Source organism: Lonchura striata, chromosome 7 (assembly GCF_046129695.1).
Source record: "Lonchura striata isolate bLonStr1 chromosome 7, bLonStr1.mat, whole genome shotgun sequence".
In the NCBI taxonomy this organism is placed as follows: Eukaryota; Metazoa; Chordata; class Aves; order Passeriformes; family Estrildidae; genus Lonchura; species Lonchura striata.
The window spans coordinates 24,998,230-25,014,230 of NC_134609.1; the positions used below are offsets into that span (position 1 = coordinate 24,998,230).

At 41.3% G+C, this 16,001-nt stretch overlaps 1 protein-coding gene across 12 annotated transcripts in view; it reads right to left on the bottom strand.

Moving 5' to 3' along the window:
- The window catches only part of ABLIM1 (actin binding LIM protein 1), a 191,868-nt gene that overhangs the window by 141,472 nt on the left and 34,395 nt on the right, over nt 1-16,001 (bottom strand). For 11 of the 12 annotated variants that reach the window (XM_021525934.3, XM_077784704.1, XM_077784701.1 and 8 more), the window contains exon 1: nt 1,771-1,937. The exons of the other annotated variant lie outside the window; for it this stretch is intronic. In XM_021525934.3, the coding sequence (XP_021381609.1) occupies nt 1,771-1,810 (40 nt within the window). In that variant the 5' untranslated portion in view covers nt 1,811-1,937. Of the gene's footprint in view, nt 1-1,770; nt 1,938-16,001 lie in introns of those variants that run through there. 12 annotated transcript variants of the gene reach the window in all.

Consider the following 16,001-nt stretch of genomic DNA (forward strand, 5'->3'; position numbering starts at 1 on the left):
AGGTTCTAGCAAGGTTTCCCCAGTTCTCAGAGCATCTGGTCAGGGAGAGAACCACAGATTAAGCCTAACCTCACTATAATGAATCCCCACAGGAGCAGGGATCACATATTCATTTGATTTAAATTCACATAATGATGCGATGTTTCCCACATCACAGCAATACCACAGAATCAGAGAAACACAGAATCATTTAGGGTGGAAAGCACCTCCAGGATCATGGAGTCCAGCTGCTAACCCAGCACTAACCATGTCCCCAAACGCCACATCTATGAATATACAGAAACAGCTCATTTTAACCAAATGCTATTGCATCTTATACTGTGGAGACCAATTTATATTAAAAATAAATAAAAATTAGTATTTTAAAAACAGATTAGAAAATAAATAAGGATGGAGAAAGGAATTTGGCACACCTAATTCAGCCCACATTGAGAGAAAGAACAGATATAAAACTGCTACGTCTAAATCAACATTAGGTTAGGTGTTTGGCCTACAAAGACTAACTAGTAATGGATGAAAACGTAATTTTTTGTTGTAACAGTTGGTAGAAAATTTGAGTTGTATTTTCCTGTTGTTTTGTTGGTTTTTTTTAAGGTACAGTAACACTTTTCATACACAGGGGTACACAACTCCTCAGTACATCTACCTGTGCATTTTTTAATCTCCAGACCCACAGAGCTAGATGATACCTGTTTTTAAGAGACAAATACTGGATTAGACAATGCAAAGAAGAAAACAGGACTTCACTTCTTCTGCCTCTAACCCCTGAAATCAAATGGGCACTCCAAGGGTTTATTTATCTGTCAAGCATTGCAGAAAAAGCAACTACCCACACTTGAGTTCCCAAGAAAGCAAAATATATATTTTTATACTTATGCCTCTTCCCCCACCTTTATCTAAGGCTGTGGTATAGAAAAAGAGGAATGTTTACTAAGCAAACTAAGATTTGCATGCCTCTTGGATGCAAAGAGTATTCACTGTGTACCAAAACTGTGCTGAATGTGCTTTAGGTGTGCAGGAGAGAAGTGCCTCGAGTCTCACCTCGTTGCAGGCTGCTGCACATTGGCACCCTGAGCTGCAGAGTGGTACCTGACCAGGGAAAGGCAGCGCACACCTGCAGCACAGACAGGACTTGTAGGTGTGCTCAGTCAGTAACACACAGATTGTACCAGGCTTCCTGAGGTTAAATCTGCCCTCAAAAGCACCCTGACACTGACACGTTATCAGCTTTTCTTTCAAAGCATCAATTAGCAGTATTCTGAACTCTTATGCCACCTGCCACTACAGAGCTCTAAAACCTCTTTTTGCAGAGCTCACACCACAGCAACAGCATGCTGTCATCATCTTTAGCTAGAAGATGGGAGACTTCAAAAGACAGCAATGAGTTAGATCTTACAAAAATACACAGGGTGTCAGAGCTGGGTAAAAAGCCTGTTTAATTCCACGGAGTTTAATTCCACTCTGCTCTCTATGCTCAAATATCCATTCCAGAGGAGCAGCACACGGGCACCTGCACACTGTTCAGCCAAGTAACAAAGTCCACTGCTCTTAACACACACCAGGCTGGGGAGGTGTTTAACTCTTAAATCAGTAGAGAAAACCAAACCAAAATAAAGAAACCACTTTTCTTATCAGAAAGATGCCAATTTCAGTCCAACAGAAGCTCCTCAGCCTGATTCCCCTCTGTAAATCCAAGAACCAATGTCCTGTGGATGGCTTAACCTGTCATTTATCATTAGAGATTTATACAGCAGAGCAGTCCAGACAAACCTTTGCCGTTTGCAGAGCTCTGATGTATTTCCAGTTCCATTTGTGCTCCCAGGCAGTGTGGTTCCTGCAGCCCAAAAGTTACAGCCTCGCAGAGAACGGATGGCAAGCTGCAGGAACAAGGGAGAGCCTTCAGAGGTGGCTCACTCTATTGCTCCCCTCCTACTATTTCCTGGGTTGAACAGCATGAAAGGGAGTGGCCCAAGCAGAATAGGTGTGTCTGTGTTCCCAAACAGTTTAAAGGAAGAGTGAGTATTTTCCTCTACATGTTATTCCATTACTAATCGAGATCCTGGTATGCTGTCTTTCAAACAATGACATGCCTTAAGGTTCTGACCATCTCAAATCAGCTGATATTATTGATAACTTTGTTTTTCATAGAAAAGGATCCTAACCAGCAGCCTTAAAAGTCGACTGCAACCAGAGGTGATTTTGTCCTGAGAATGTTTTCTGTCTGTTTTACTCTGCATCTCATTTCCACTCCACTGCTGCTGTTTTATGGCTATACTGCACCTAAACAAAGGAGGAAAAGCTTGTGAAAGAAACACTTTTATCCATTTTCACACACACTTAGAACAGGGAAAACTGAAGTCCCAGGCATCTTTCCTCTGCTCCCACAACACCCCTCCCAGCAGAGGCAATTAGGCTGACTGTAAGTGCAGACTTCCAGGCATTTCCTTCTACGCAGTTGCACATACCCAGAGACAAACTGTTCCTTGAGCAGCTGAATTAATGAATCTTTTTGTTCTGATTGATTTGCGTCCAACATCCTCAACACCCATCGGGTTTGCCCTACCTCCTTGTAACATCCTCTTGGCAGTACCATTCCCAGAATTACTTCCAGTTCCTTTCCATTTGTCTGCTCTCCCAGTTCCTTTCCATGTTCATTAAATCATCTACGGAACCCTTAAGCTGTCTCCTTTAACTGCTTCAGATTCTTTCTGAATTTCTGCTCTCACCTCCTGAGCTGCACAATCTTTTCTTTCACTCTTTCTCCCCTGTGCCCATACTAATGGTCAGTACCTTTAAGTTCTGTTCCCCTGGAAGGAGGAGAGAGGGAAGACTGAAAGAGAAGTTGTTTAACCCTCATCCTAGGAAATCTGACTGAAAAGCAGCCAAGCGCAAAGTGCAGAAAGTGACAATTTGCAACCTGAAGCCGTCTCTAGAACACACTTACTCTCCTGTACATTATTATGTACATTATTATGGACTGAGAGATGCTGCTGAAAAAATAATCCCATTTTATCACTGAGATTTCACTTCAGATGACAAGAAGATTACCGCTTCTCCTCTAAACATGAATGAAAAGATGTCATAAACATACAAAAACTTTTAGCTTCTTGGTTGGGAACTGCTAAATATGAGCAAATTCTGGCCAAGTACTTTTATTCCCTCCTTCAAACACTAAATCCTGAATTTCCTGGCCTTCTGACTTCATTTTTCCCACGATGAATTGTCATCTCAGCCAGCTTGTTAAAAATACAGTCATTCAGATGCACAGACAAACGTAAACACAGGCACAGAACCTGGTTTCTCTACCTTTATTCTCAGCCTGACATTGTTCTCCTGTGGTTTTACAAATTTTATATGCTGCCAAACTAAGTGGAGAGCAGGACAGGCTGTTTGCTCCATTTGGACTTTAACATGCCTGACTGAAAATGAATAGCTCATCAAAAACACTGCTTTCTTTCCATCCTCATTTTTCTTTTTAATAATCAAAGCACTCCACACTTTAATTACCATTACTAATCCTCTGATGTGGTAAGCAGATACAATTATTCTCGTTCTACAGACAAAAAATTAAACTACTATATTCCCAGGAAGTGTTGACCACTAGAATTTATTTCTTTTATTTACTCTGCTCCTAGGTACAACTGTGTGTTGTGTTTCTGTCCCAGATAAAATGGTGAAAAGGAGCTCCATGGGCTCAGAAATAAGTTCTTCTCCTTAGGAGACAAGTTCCTCAAGTTCACCAGAGTGTGGTTTCTTCTGTTAACTACATTTATGTATTTTTTTGTTTAGGTGAAGAGGTGAAGAAGGAAAATGAGAATGATTCAACATCTCCATTTTGTACAAGTCATCACATTCTCAGTAGCTGGGTATTATTAGTACCTACAACATTAGACATCATATTCAAGACAGGTATAAATACAAACCACCTACATGGCTATTTATGTACAGAACCTCTCTAATACAGATGATTGCATTTTCACTTTCATTAATGTTCAGTTAACCAATAATACCTTGTAGCTTTGTACACCGCCATCACTTCTCATTGTACAATTTCTGAGTCCCAGCTCAGGATCTTCTGTTTCCTAAAGCTGAAGGTCCAGTCTCCAGGAATTTCAGAGTATTTGAAATCTTCCAGTGTGCTGCCATAAACACTGTATGTTGTTCTCATGAAAAAAAAAAGCCACGTAAATCTTGCCAAGTGACAAAACTTGGAAATACTGCAGTCTATTATGCTCAGCAGAGATGTTTTTGTTGGCTATTAAAGCTCAGCTGAGACTTTCTGGCTCTTAGTTCTCCAGCAATTTCATTGGATTTAGTCTATTCCATCCTACACAGTTCTCAGGCTTATTGTAATTCCTACAAAGTGATTGAAATAATCAATCCCTATGCTGCAAGGGATACACAGAACTACACTGTCACCAGAAAAACAAGGTTTTTCCTTGTGTTGTCCTTGTGTGTTTCCTAAGTGTTGTCCACAACTCCATCACACAAACGAAAATCTGACATTTCTTGAATTTAAAAGTTCATTTGTACAATTTTCCTTTTTTTAACCACCCCTTTTTCTCCCTGCAGTCTTCTCATAACCCAAACAGAAGCTCCCACATTCATAACTACTAGCAGAAAACCTACTAATCAAGAATGTTATCAGCCACTTCAGAAAACCACAGATCCATGAACCAGCACACTCTCATGGCATCCCATGGGAGACAGGCACAGCATCACAGTTTTTCCTTCAAGTTTCAAAATAATTTCTTCCTAGATTACATTGGACCATCTTAGCTCAGCCTGCTCCCTGGAAGATTTTATCCCTGTGGAGATATTCTATCCATACCACAGATGAGGAAAACACTGGGCAACTTTCCAGGACAACAAATCTCTGTGCCCAGCTTAGAAACTGAATCGAGGTCTCGTGAATCCCAACCAAAAGGTCTAACCATCACACCTCCTGTTTAAAGGAAATTATTTACTAAAAAAAACAAACCCAAGGAAAAAAAATACTCAAAGACTTTAAAGGATACCAATAAGCTCTTATCAAAGGAAATGAATTTACCCTGTTCCCTTATAGATTACCTTATGTGTTCTCCCTTCAAGTCCCATATAATGGAAAATACCCCTGTGGGTGCCACAGCCTTTTCACCAGAGCTGCTTCATAAGGGACAGTGCCACAACCAACATATCCCAGGAGCAAAATTACAAGCAGACTCTTCCTCACTATTTCAGTAAACAATTTTCCTCACAACACAGGAAGTATCACTGACACTCCTGATTGCTGGTAATGCTCTTCATTTACAGTTTCCAAGGGTGATTCCTCCAGATATTTTGCCCTGTTCTTTGAAATTATTACATCAGTTTCACTGTCTCTGCCTTGCAGCAGAAACTAATTTACAATAACTTCCTCAGAGCTGGCACACAGCAATTATTTTCAAGTGTAACTGCTTAGAATGAGTATTATGCCATGTCTCCTGTGCTCCAGAAAAATGAAACTTTATAGACATATAAAGTGTAGCCAAGCAAACACTCCTTTCTTGTGCATTTCTAATTGCATCCTAATTATAGCATTTTACATGCATTTATGTACCTTTCATCCTAGGGTATCCCAGAGCATTTTGTAAACTGTCACATGGTTTTAAAAGGAAGCCTATATTAACCCAGAGCTACTCATACCAGACATCTCCAGAATCCAGTGCAGCAGCCTGTAGAGAAATTCATTATGAGACGGATTTGGGCCAACAGCAGAACACTGAATCTCTGTAGTTAGAGAAAGACCTTCCCTCCCCCTTCAGACATCATTTGAAGTTCTTGCATATCTATTTCACTTGATGGTCTCAATGTTTTAAAAACATTAATTAACTTGCACAGTATTTTAATTAGTTAAGGCATAAACAAATATCTAAAACCTGCAACAGGAAGTGCTTAAGGGAAAAGCTTTAGAACCAGGGCAAACACTCAGGGATTCTTCTAGATTCTCTCTCACATTGCAGCAAAATCCTGATTTAGCTTTAGACTACCTCCAGATCAGAGTTTAATAGCTACTAATGCACCTATTTTCCACTTTTTTTTTTTTTAATAATTCCTTTTGGAATATGTCCCTGCTGTTTATTAATCTACACTCTGAAGTAGTGAGCACCATCCTGTATTCCAGTGCTGTATGAATAAATGCTTCCAAAAGAGCTTTTGTTTTGATTTGATTAGGTTGAGGGAGGCCAAAATACTTATATCCTCGGGAAAAAGAAGGAAAAAATTCTCTACACACTTCTTGTGCACACAGATTCTACAGTATTTTATCATGTCTCTCAACACCACTCAGTTTTACAGGTAAACAAACACAGGAGCTAATTTTTTTCCAGCAAAATAATCTGAAACAAGGCTTCACATCTGCATGAATATAAGCTGTTTATTTTTAGATGCCTAATTTTAGGCAGCTCGTTTTAAAAATTCCACCCATACAGATGCCAAGTTATTTTCCGAGGTCACACACTGAAGCAGCGACAGCCCTGATGAAACAGCCCAGGCATCCTTGTCCTCACAATCATTATCAGGAGGCAAAGAGAAGGGGCAAACTGCACACTCCTCAACATATCCACGCAGGAAGGAAGGAGACTGAGTCAATTCTACTGGGATTTCAATCTGTGCTTGTTAGAAATACAGATATTCTAACTGGAATATCTGTTAGAAATACAGATATTCCAGTTGGGATACACCGAGCTTTAAACGGTTTCTAGACTAGAATGGCAGCTTCCTATTCCACTTCATTTCAAGATTTACTTAACAATTTGCCATTCCCTAAGCTAAAGCTTTGTAAAGCCACAAAAACATGTGACCTCCCTCTGCTTTTCCATGATCCAAGGTAGCTTGGAAACTTGCTGATACTGATTGCTTCCCCCTGACTTGGCTTTAATTCAGGCGCCAGGCAACGGATCACAAATGGATAACATGAAGATAAAATATTTGGCAGAAAGTTGACTGTCACGCTCTTTCTGTTGCCAAGAAACAAAACAGGATGTATTAGAATTATCTCATTAATTAACTTTTCTGTAATTCTATTTTTTTATTGGCATCTCGTTGGTTAAGCAAATGGTTTTTCTTTCAGAAGGAAAGCATGCTAAGCCTAAACAGGTACTTTTAATACATCACCAATTTAACAGATCTTTACAACAAATAACTTTGGGACAGATCCTCTGCTAGTTATAGTTGATTTTTCTTCCTGATACTAAAAAAAAAATCCCTTTATTTTTTAAAGAGATTAGGTTAGTAGAGATATCAAATTACATCAACTAACAATCTAAATCCTAATTTTCTGCCATCTCTTTTCCTTCAGCTTCAGGGAGTTACTAAGTTATTTACCACAGGACTGAAATCATGATTTGTTGTTTAATTGTTTTTAAGAAATTCAGTGCAGATTTTTTTCAGTGCTCCTAATTTTGATACAAGTTAGTTGCAACTGTGATCCACTTGCCAAACAATTCTCCTGGAAAAGAAAAATATCCATAATCTGTCAGTGGCAGAATAATGTTTGCATCCTTAATTTTTTTTCCAAGGAGGACTCCACATTTCAAGAAGTCAGCTAAGACCTAAATGAAAGGCCTGGGTAAGGTATTAATTCACAATGAGTAATAGCTGTAATGATTGTCAGACAACAAAAAAAATTGGTCTTTATTACATTAATGTAATTGGGTTTTATTACATTAATAAAGCCTAGGTTTGTAAGCACTACCCATGAAAAAAATCTTACTGATTCTCCCACAGGTGTTTTGAACAAGTGAATGTTTGCTACAGCAAGTTAAACCAGACCAGAAATGCTGAAGACTACTTTGAGTGTACACCACTGTGAGCACAACAGCATTGTTTTGAAAAAGAAGCTGGTTTAAACAGTGCCTCCACTTTTTTCTTTAATGCCAGTGAAAACTTTTCTTATGCCTTGAATATTGTTCAGAGTGAGGCAGGGTTCTGTTTACGCTCTGCGAAGAGATGAAGAAAAACAGGGAAGAAAACCAAATTTTCTCTGTAAATCCTGCATGAAAATGCAGACGTTTCTAGCCCACAGCATAAACAGCGATAGGCAAAAGTCAATATTGCAAATGTTTTTCTTCAGGCGTAACAAAAGCAGCATTATCTGTGTCAGGATTATTAGTACAGCACATCACACACGACTGTCAGCTCAGGAGCTCCTCAGGCTGTGATGGGACACCAGGATGAGCAACACTCAGTGTCAGGGGATCCTGAGCTGTGCCCATCCTCAGCCTCCCACATGTGGGAGTCTTTAAAATGGGACTTTGTTCAATTTAACAGTGTCTCTGTGATGTTACATCCCTTGCAAGAAGGAAAAGAGACTGTTAATGTCATCTCTGTTCTTTTGTGTAAGGAATTGAGGTGTGGGACTGAGAGGAAAAGGATGCAACCTCCCAGTGTGTCACAGCCACAGCCTGTAACACCCCAAAACTCCCTCCAGAAGTGATGGACTTTCAGCTGTACTTCATCGGGTTCTGGGAGTTCTGCAGGAAGCTGGGAACTGGACTCTTCTCCCAAGTAACAGAAAGTAGGACAAGAGGAAATGGTCTCAAGCTGTGCCACGGAAGGTTTCAACTGGATGTCAGGAAAATGTTCCCACTGACAGGGCTGTCAAGCACTGCAATGGGCTGCTAGGGAAGGGTGGAGTCACCAACCCTGAGGTGTTTAACAGATGTGGCACTTGGGGACATGGTTTAGTGGTGGATGTGCCAGTGCTGGGTTAACAGCTGGACATGATGATTTTAAATGTCCTTTCCACTCTTTGATTCTGTGTAATGTTTACAAGTTCCATGGTGTAGGGATTAACTTTCCTTTAGCTCCTATTCTAAATTCATTTATTGGATGTTTATAAACTTCTCTTGTCACAACTTCATCCATTATTGAAAATGGCTCTTTTTTCTCCCTTCACAGGTATCATACACCTTGTGATCTGTGTTCTGACAGGTACATTTTTCTTTGACTGACCTGAAGCAACACATCCCTGTTTAGAGACCTACCCAGCACCATCCTGTCATCAAGCAAGGCATCAGCATTCTTCTTTGTCACTCACACCCCAGTAAACTCCAGCTGTATGGCAAAAATCCTTCTTCTTAGTCCCCAAGCACACAAAGGTCTCTTTCTAGGTAAAACTGAATTTCAACCCATTTCTAGAATCCATAAGACCGTTTTTGTTTGGTTTAAGTGCAGACACACCTGATGGGAATATTAAAAATTAAAACAAATAACAGTGTAGCTCAACAAAAAAAGAAGTTACCTCTTCAATAACTTAGAATTGCTTAGATAAATCACAAATATATCTAAAGACCAAGGCTCAAAAATCTGCTAGAAGGGAAACACCTCATGATTTTATAGTCCTACATTTGCTTTAAGTTGATAGATAAGCATAATGGAAGAATTCAAATGATGCTTTATAACTCTTTTTTTTCTTTGCTGCAAGGCAATTTTTATCTCAGCCTGTTGGATTATATTAAAAATTCTTTCATTAAATTTTTATCACCACTGTTATTTCTACATATGAAATGTGACTCTAGACTAAGGAATTTGTTTCTTATCACTGGGATTAGAGCAAGGTGATACACAAACATAAACAAAAGAAGTTTTTTACAACCATAAATTTAACATGTCTCATTAATAGACTCAATATATCATATCAGGATGTTAACCAGTAGTGAATTTGAATAAATAATGTTGGGAGGTAGTGTTGTTTGTTTTGGTTGTTTTTCTTATTTTGCTAGGGTAAGCTGCGAAAACAAAGTGTTAATGTAACAGACCTCAGGAGCATCTGCACTCAGTTATTTAACAAATAAGCATTAAAGGAAATTAAACAATCAGAAATATGCAGGATTAAAACTGATAGCAGTATTACTATTGATACAGGTTGTTAAGGCAGAAGAAAGGAAGATTTATTCTTATTTTAATTCACATTCACATGCTTTTATACCTGCAGTTTTCTTTAGAAGTAGGACAATGGCAGTTGCTTCTAGTTAAAACACACAAGGGACACCTCACAGAATCAGTGGTTCTATTTATTTATTTATCACCTGTGTTTCAAAGGATAGAAAATGAGGACCATGTCTGCTGTTATCTGCCATATCTAAATGGCAGTTCCCTATATTCCTCAGTTCCATTCCTGTTACTCAGTGCCCCATGCATTATAAACCACACTCAGAGCACAGAGAGCTCATCTGAGTGCAACTCCTTATTCCATCCTGCCCAAATTTTCTGCTACAGCAAGCAGAAATCTGCTGAGGACCTACACACAGGACAAGAGACCAAAAATACTGAAATTCATTTGGACTATCACTCATTTGCCAGGTCATTCACCACGAGGAGGAGAAAGTTGAAGAGCCCTGAGGAGCAGGAGCGATGCTTGGGGGATGGAGGAGGAGATCATGGCTTGTGTGAATGCTGAACTCCTCTGATGTCAGATCCTACCTCATGGCTGGGGCTTGCTTTCACAAGCAGCCCACTGTCACTTAAGATATGAGTAAGGATGATAAGATTTCAGCCTGAAAAAAGTACAGCCTGTGCCTCCTGAGTGCAGATCACAGTGTGCAGGTCGAATTGCTGAAGGGCAGGAGCCTCTACATTCAGCAGTTTACTGCCATCAGCTTCCCAGAGCATTAAAAGAGAATCACAGAGAAAATCCAGCTGGAAGGGACCTCTGGAAGTCTCCAGCTCAAGCTTCTGCCCAAAGCAGGGCTAGGTCCAAAACCTGATCAAATTGCTCAGGGCTTTTTTCCACCAATGTCTGAAAATCTCCAGAGGCTGCACAACTTCTCTGGGTAATCTTACCAAGAGTTTGGACACATTCGTTGTGAAAACAGATTTCCTTCTATTTAGTTGGAGTTTCTCTTGGTGTACTTTGTGACTGCTGTTTTCCACCCTTCCTCTATGCACCAAGGAGAGTGTGGGAAGGGGTTTATTCAGAAAACTTGGATCCAGTCAGGTCGTTGAAACCATCAATTGTATTGGTCCACCATGGCATTCTCTTCCCCAGGCCCACACAAAGCCCATGCCTTCAGCTTTTCCATGTAGGTCCCAGCTCCAGATCCCTAATCAGCACTCTGCTGCAGTTGCTCATTTATCAGCATTTTTTTTTTGCACAGGAGGGTGAGTGTAAAACTGGAAAAAAATTGGAAACTATTCCAAAGGAAGCCCTCAGTGCTGAACACAGAGGAGCAATCACTTCCCCTCTCTGCCAGCTATGTTCTGCCAAATCTTGTAAATCTTACTCTGCTCCGCAGCAAGCTTTCAGTGTCACCAGGACACACTGCTGGCTCACGTTCCTGCCCCTCAGCACCTGCCAGTCTTTTTCTGCAGAGATGCCACCTGGCCAGAATGGCTCCCAGAATGGCAACCCCATCCAATGTGCAAGGCTGCCACTGTCTTTGCCATCACACAACCCTTGCTGGCCCATTCTTCCAGATTGCTTACGTCCCTCTGAGTGGCAGCCATGTCCTCCCTGCAGAGCCCTGACTGTTTCTCCCAGCCTGATGTCCCATGTGAACGTGCTGGGGGGACATTCTGCCCCACCACCGAGGTCACTGATGATGTTGAACAGCTCCAGCATCGAGCCCTGAGGCACACTGCCTGGCACGGGCTGTTAGCTGGACACTGATGCTTCAAGCCTGAAGGTCTAGTCAGCTTTCCACAAATTTTTTAGTCCACCCATCTGGCCCACAATCCCCAGTTTGACTACAATCGTGCTACGTGAAATCAATTTCTTTGTGCAGTGGCTGGGAGAACAGTGAGTGCACTTCTCAAAGCTGCACCCCTGCCACACACCAAAGTCCAGGGAGAAATGGAAACAATCAACACTTGTGCCACCAGCTGAGAATTCCTCCCTCTCCCCTGTATTACTACAATAACTTACTCCTTCTGTCCATCTTTTTCCTATTATATTCACAGAAGGGATACCAGCAAGGCCTTTTAACGCCTCATTCTGCTGCTATTAATTAATCTGCTCTCCTGCAAAGAACAGAAGCAGCTAAGATGTGGTCTGTTTCTTCTATTTAAAGAATGGGCTGTTAGAGTCAGCCATCCCAGATGAATCAGAAAGCAATTCTAGCCTTCAGCCTCTGAGAACCCTTGGAACCATTTTAAGTACAAAAATTAATACAAGTAAATGAAATTAAGATGGCATTTAACTGAGGATTTAGTCAGCAGTTTATGCACACTGGTGACACCCACACACTGATTCTACTAATTTTTATCATTAGTTCCATATTCACTCCATGACAAATTGAAAGTGAAAAAAAACCCCACCCAACAAATAGCTGGCCTTTTAGCAGGCTGTTTATGTGCACTAAAGGGATCAGAAGCTGCACTCAAGGTCAGCTGTGCTGCCAATGAAGGTAGTTCAAAACAAATTCCACCTGGTGCACCTGTCTGCCATCAGCAGTAGGAAAGGCTGAATAACACATTCCTTAAAGACACCTGCAATGGAAACATAAATCCTTTGTTCCACTCTGAGCAAATGAGCTTTTTACATAGACACCTTTACATGGATCACATATTCTTGGAAGCTCAGTTTCCAGATAACTTTATTACAGTGCCACCGATTTTTCCAGCTCAGAATTATTTTCAGCTTCAGAACAAATGCTATTTTTAAACTTAAACCCTGGCAAGAAAATTGTCCTGGTGGTGTCTGGACTAAATTTATGATTAGTATTATTTTTTCATCAATCTAAAATACTAAAATAATAAGGACCTATGGTGCTCTCCATCAATGAGGAAAAAAAAACCCAAAAACAAAACCCTGAAGAAACGAAAACTCTTAAATTCTATATAGTCCACATTTAAGAGAGGTCATTTTGTACCACAGATTCTTCATCTCTAGGCCACCCATAACTTATTATGGGTGTTACAGAACTGTCTTTTAAAATCTCCCTCTAATCTGGCCATACCATATTCCCCTTGTCCACCCCCCCTTTTCTAGTCATCTGTCTCAGCAAACATAGACATACTCTTCACTATGATCATAAATTAATTTGAAAAGCAGAAATTCCTGGAATTCTTCAATGAAATTCCCATTTTCTAAAAAGTCACATTTAGAAAATTTGAGAGTAAAAGCACCTTCCAAACTAAACAAATAAGCTGGGTCATCACAGGAGTAATTATTATTGTTCTCTCATAGCCATGTAAGAAAACCAAAAATCTAATCCTGGAAATAATCAGCAGTACCTCCAGCCCAATATGCATTTAACACTGTCAGAAATTAAAAACTCTGTTCTTCTGTGCAAATGATGTTATTTTTGGGTTTAAGATACATCAAAATCAGGAGAAAAAATAGCCTAAGTATTTCTGTTCCATTGAAAAATAAAAAACTTCTAGCATATAATGCAGTTAAAGCAGAAGATGAATCCTGACTCTCTAGAGTCTGCTTCCTACTCAATTCTGCCATACCAGAGCACATGATCCTTTCCAACACAAACACACACACCCAAATATGAAGGCATCTTCTCATAAATTTAAATACACATTATGAATAAAACTACTGTAAGGCAAGCTGACAGGAGACAAGTTGGGAATACCTTGGAAATATTTTAAATAGCTCCAGTGCCTTGGAGAGGTAATTAACCGTCCTGTCCTAAAACTAAATAATACAGAAGCTGAAATGCATATTTCAGAGCTGCCTGCAGTGAAACTCCTATTTGCAGCTCAGAATAAGGAAGTTCTATTTAAGGAAAAATCCACTTCAGGGGAGGATGGCTCCAAATCTTTCCTTAATTGAATTCTCACTTAAACTTCTTGTGTAAGTGCCATTACCCACTGGAGCAGTGAGGTCTCTGCAGACAAATATGCACAGACTGACAAACAAACTTGCACTGTTGCCTGTCCAAGTGACCTCAGGTGATGTCCCTGGCTGCCCCACTGGGGTTAGAACACGGCGCCGTGCTCCTTGATGGTGCTGTCTATTCCAGAGCTAGGGATAAATGCCTCTGCCTTTCCAACAGGTGAGGGAAGGTCTGTGTGTTATGAACAAAACAGCCTGGCTGGGATACTTGGCTCAAACTAAGTACTGACATTGAAATGTTAATTAGCCAATTGCTATTTAATTGGGAATCACCTACAACCCCAACCACACTAGGACCGGGATGCAAAATAATCCAATGGAATCATGGGAGGGGGTTTTGGGGATGAAAAACACCCCAAAATGAAAAAGAGGGGCACAGTGGAGGGGGCTGGATGGGTGTGCAGGTTGGGGAAAAGGGAACCACATCCCTGGTCTGTGTCTGACCTGTCACCATAACCTGCAGGGGACCAGACTGGACTGGGCTGTGGGAAGCAGGCACTAGGAATCAGACACGCTTCCTGGTGTTACCAGGAGGGAAGGAGAGGGATTGCTGCTGCTGGACCTCAAATACCAGTGTGCCAGGAGGAAAGGAGAGAGGACAGTCTGCTGGGACTTCAGATACAGACTGGACACCTCTGCACCTCCGGCTACCAGTGCCACGGAGACTCCAGGGACAGACTCTGCCGCCTTCTCACCCTTCAGCTACCAGGAAAGCTACAACAGCCCCCTGCCGAGCTGACTTTTTAATAAAGAGCTGAACATTAATTAAGGCACAGACCCTGATCATTTCATGTGTGTCCTGCCAGGCTGCAGGAGAGCTGAAGGATGAGCCAGGCTGGGCACGGCTGGCACAGGGCAGCAGCTTGCACAGCCTGCCCCGACCCAGCTGCTGGGCAGCATCCTCACAGGGCTCTGCAGGGACCCAGCCTCTGGCCTGGGCTGGCCACAGCTTCACCAGCAAGGCAGTAAGGTATCAGAGCACTTGATGGCTTGGTGGTGCCTCTGACAGCAAGAGCAGCTCTTTAGCTGGGATCCTGATGTGCCATCTCCTTGCAGCAGATCTCAGAGCTCTCAGATCCACGGCAGTGCTAGTGTGGAAATGATTTAATAGCAAGGGACTAAGACTCCTGGGAAGTCAGTGCACTTAGCAACAGACAGGAGAGAAAAAAAAAAAAAACCATATTCATCAGAACTACCCCATAGAAGCAGAGGCCTTTTCCAGGAAGCTCCAAGTATAAAAGAGATCTCCTGTGATGCCAAATTAGTGCCCATGGCCAGCACAAAACTTTAAAAATACCCTTTGACAGGGCTCTGAATTTGAAGAGGTGTTCAAACATCCTTCTTCAACCAGCAGAGAAAGGAGCCTGTCAGAATATTCTCAATTTTTCCACGTGGCAGAGTGGCACAGGCACAACATAAGAGTGATATTCAAGCTGTAATTTAGAGAGCAAACATAACAAATAGCTCAGAGCAGTTCCCATGCACCTATCCTTTCTTCCTTTTTTACAGCCTTCCTGAATTTAGAAGGGAGATACAGCTTTTTAAAAACAATCTTGGCTGAGTCACTAATAAGAACAACAGCAACAAGAAAAAATTACACGCCAGGACTAACTGGCAAGATGTGGCAGGAGAGGAGGCCCTCAAGGCACAGAGCCAGACAGCTGGGGCTCACTGGCCAGGTGGTGCATTTGTTCCTTGGGGAACCTGGCATTAGTCTCACCCAGCAGCTGAACCACAGAATAATTCTGGATTAAGTGCTGGAAAAAGTGTTTAAAGACTTGCTCTCTCAGCTGTGGGTGAAGGTGGCAAACATCAGAGCCAGGGTAAAGCAAATGTAAATTATTGCACTGGGAGTAGGAGGTAGGCAAAACGTACCAGATTTAGAACGAGTGCTCAGTCCCTGATGCAGGCTTGAGGCAATGGTTTCCCACAGAAGAGAAACTTGGACACTGGGGACATGGTCCACTGCAGTGGATCCCCCTTTACAATAATTACCTGCTGTGGCACTGAGGATGTAGATAGGCAGAATTATTTTTGAATGCTGGCAGTCTTTGCACACAGACTATATTGGGTTTTCCACCTGCAGACATTTCAGAAAACTAATTCAAATTAACATCTGAAATGGATTACAGAAACTACTTCAAAGCCTTTTGTGGACACTCTTATTGGTAAGTACGAGTGACCTTTATCAATT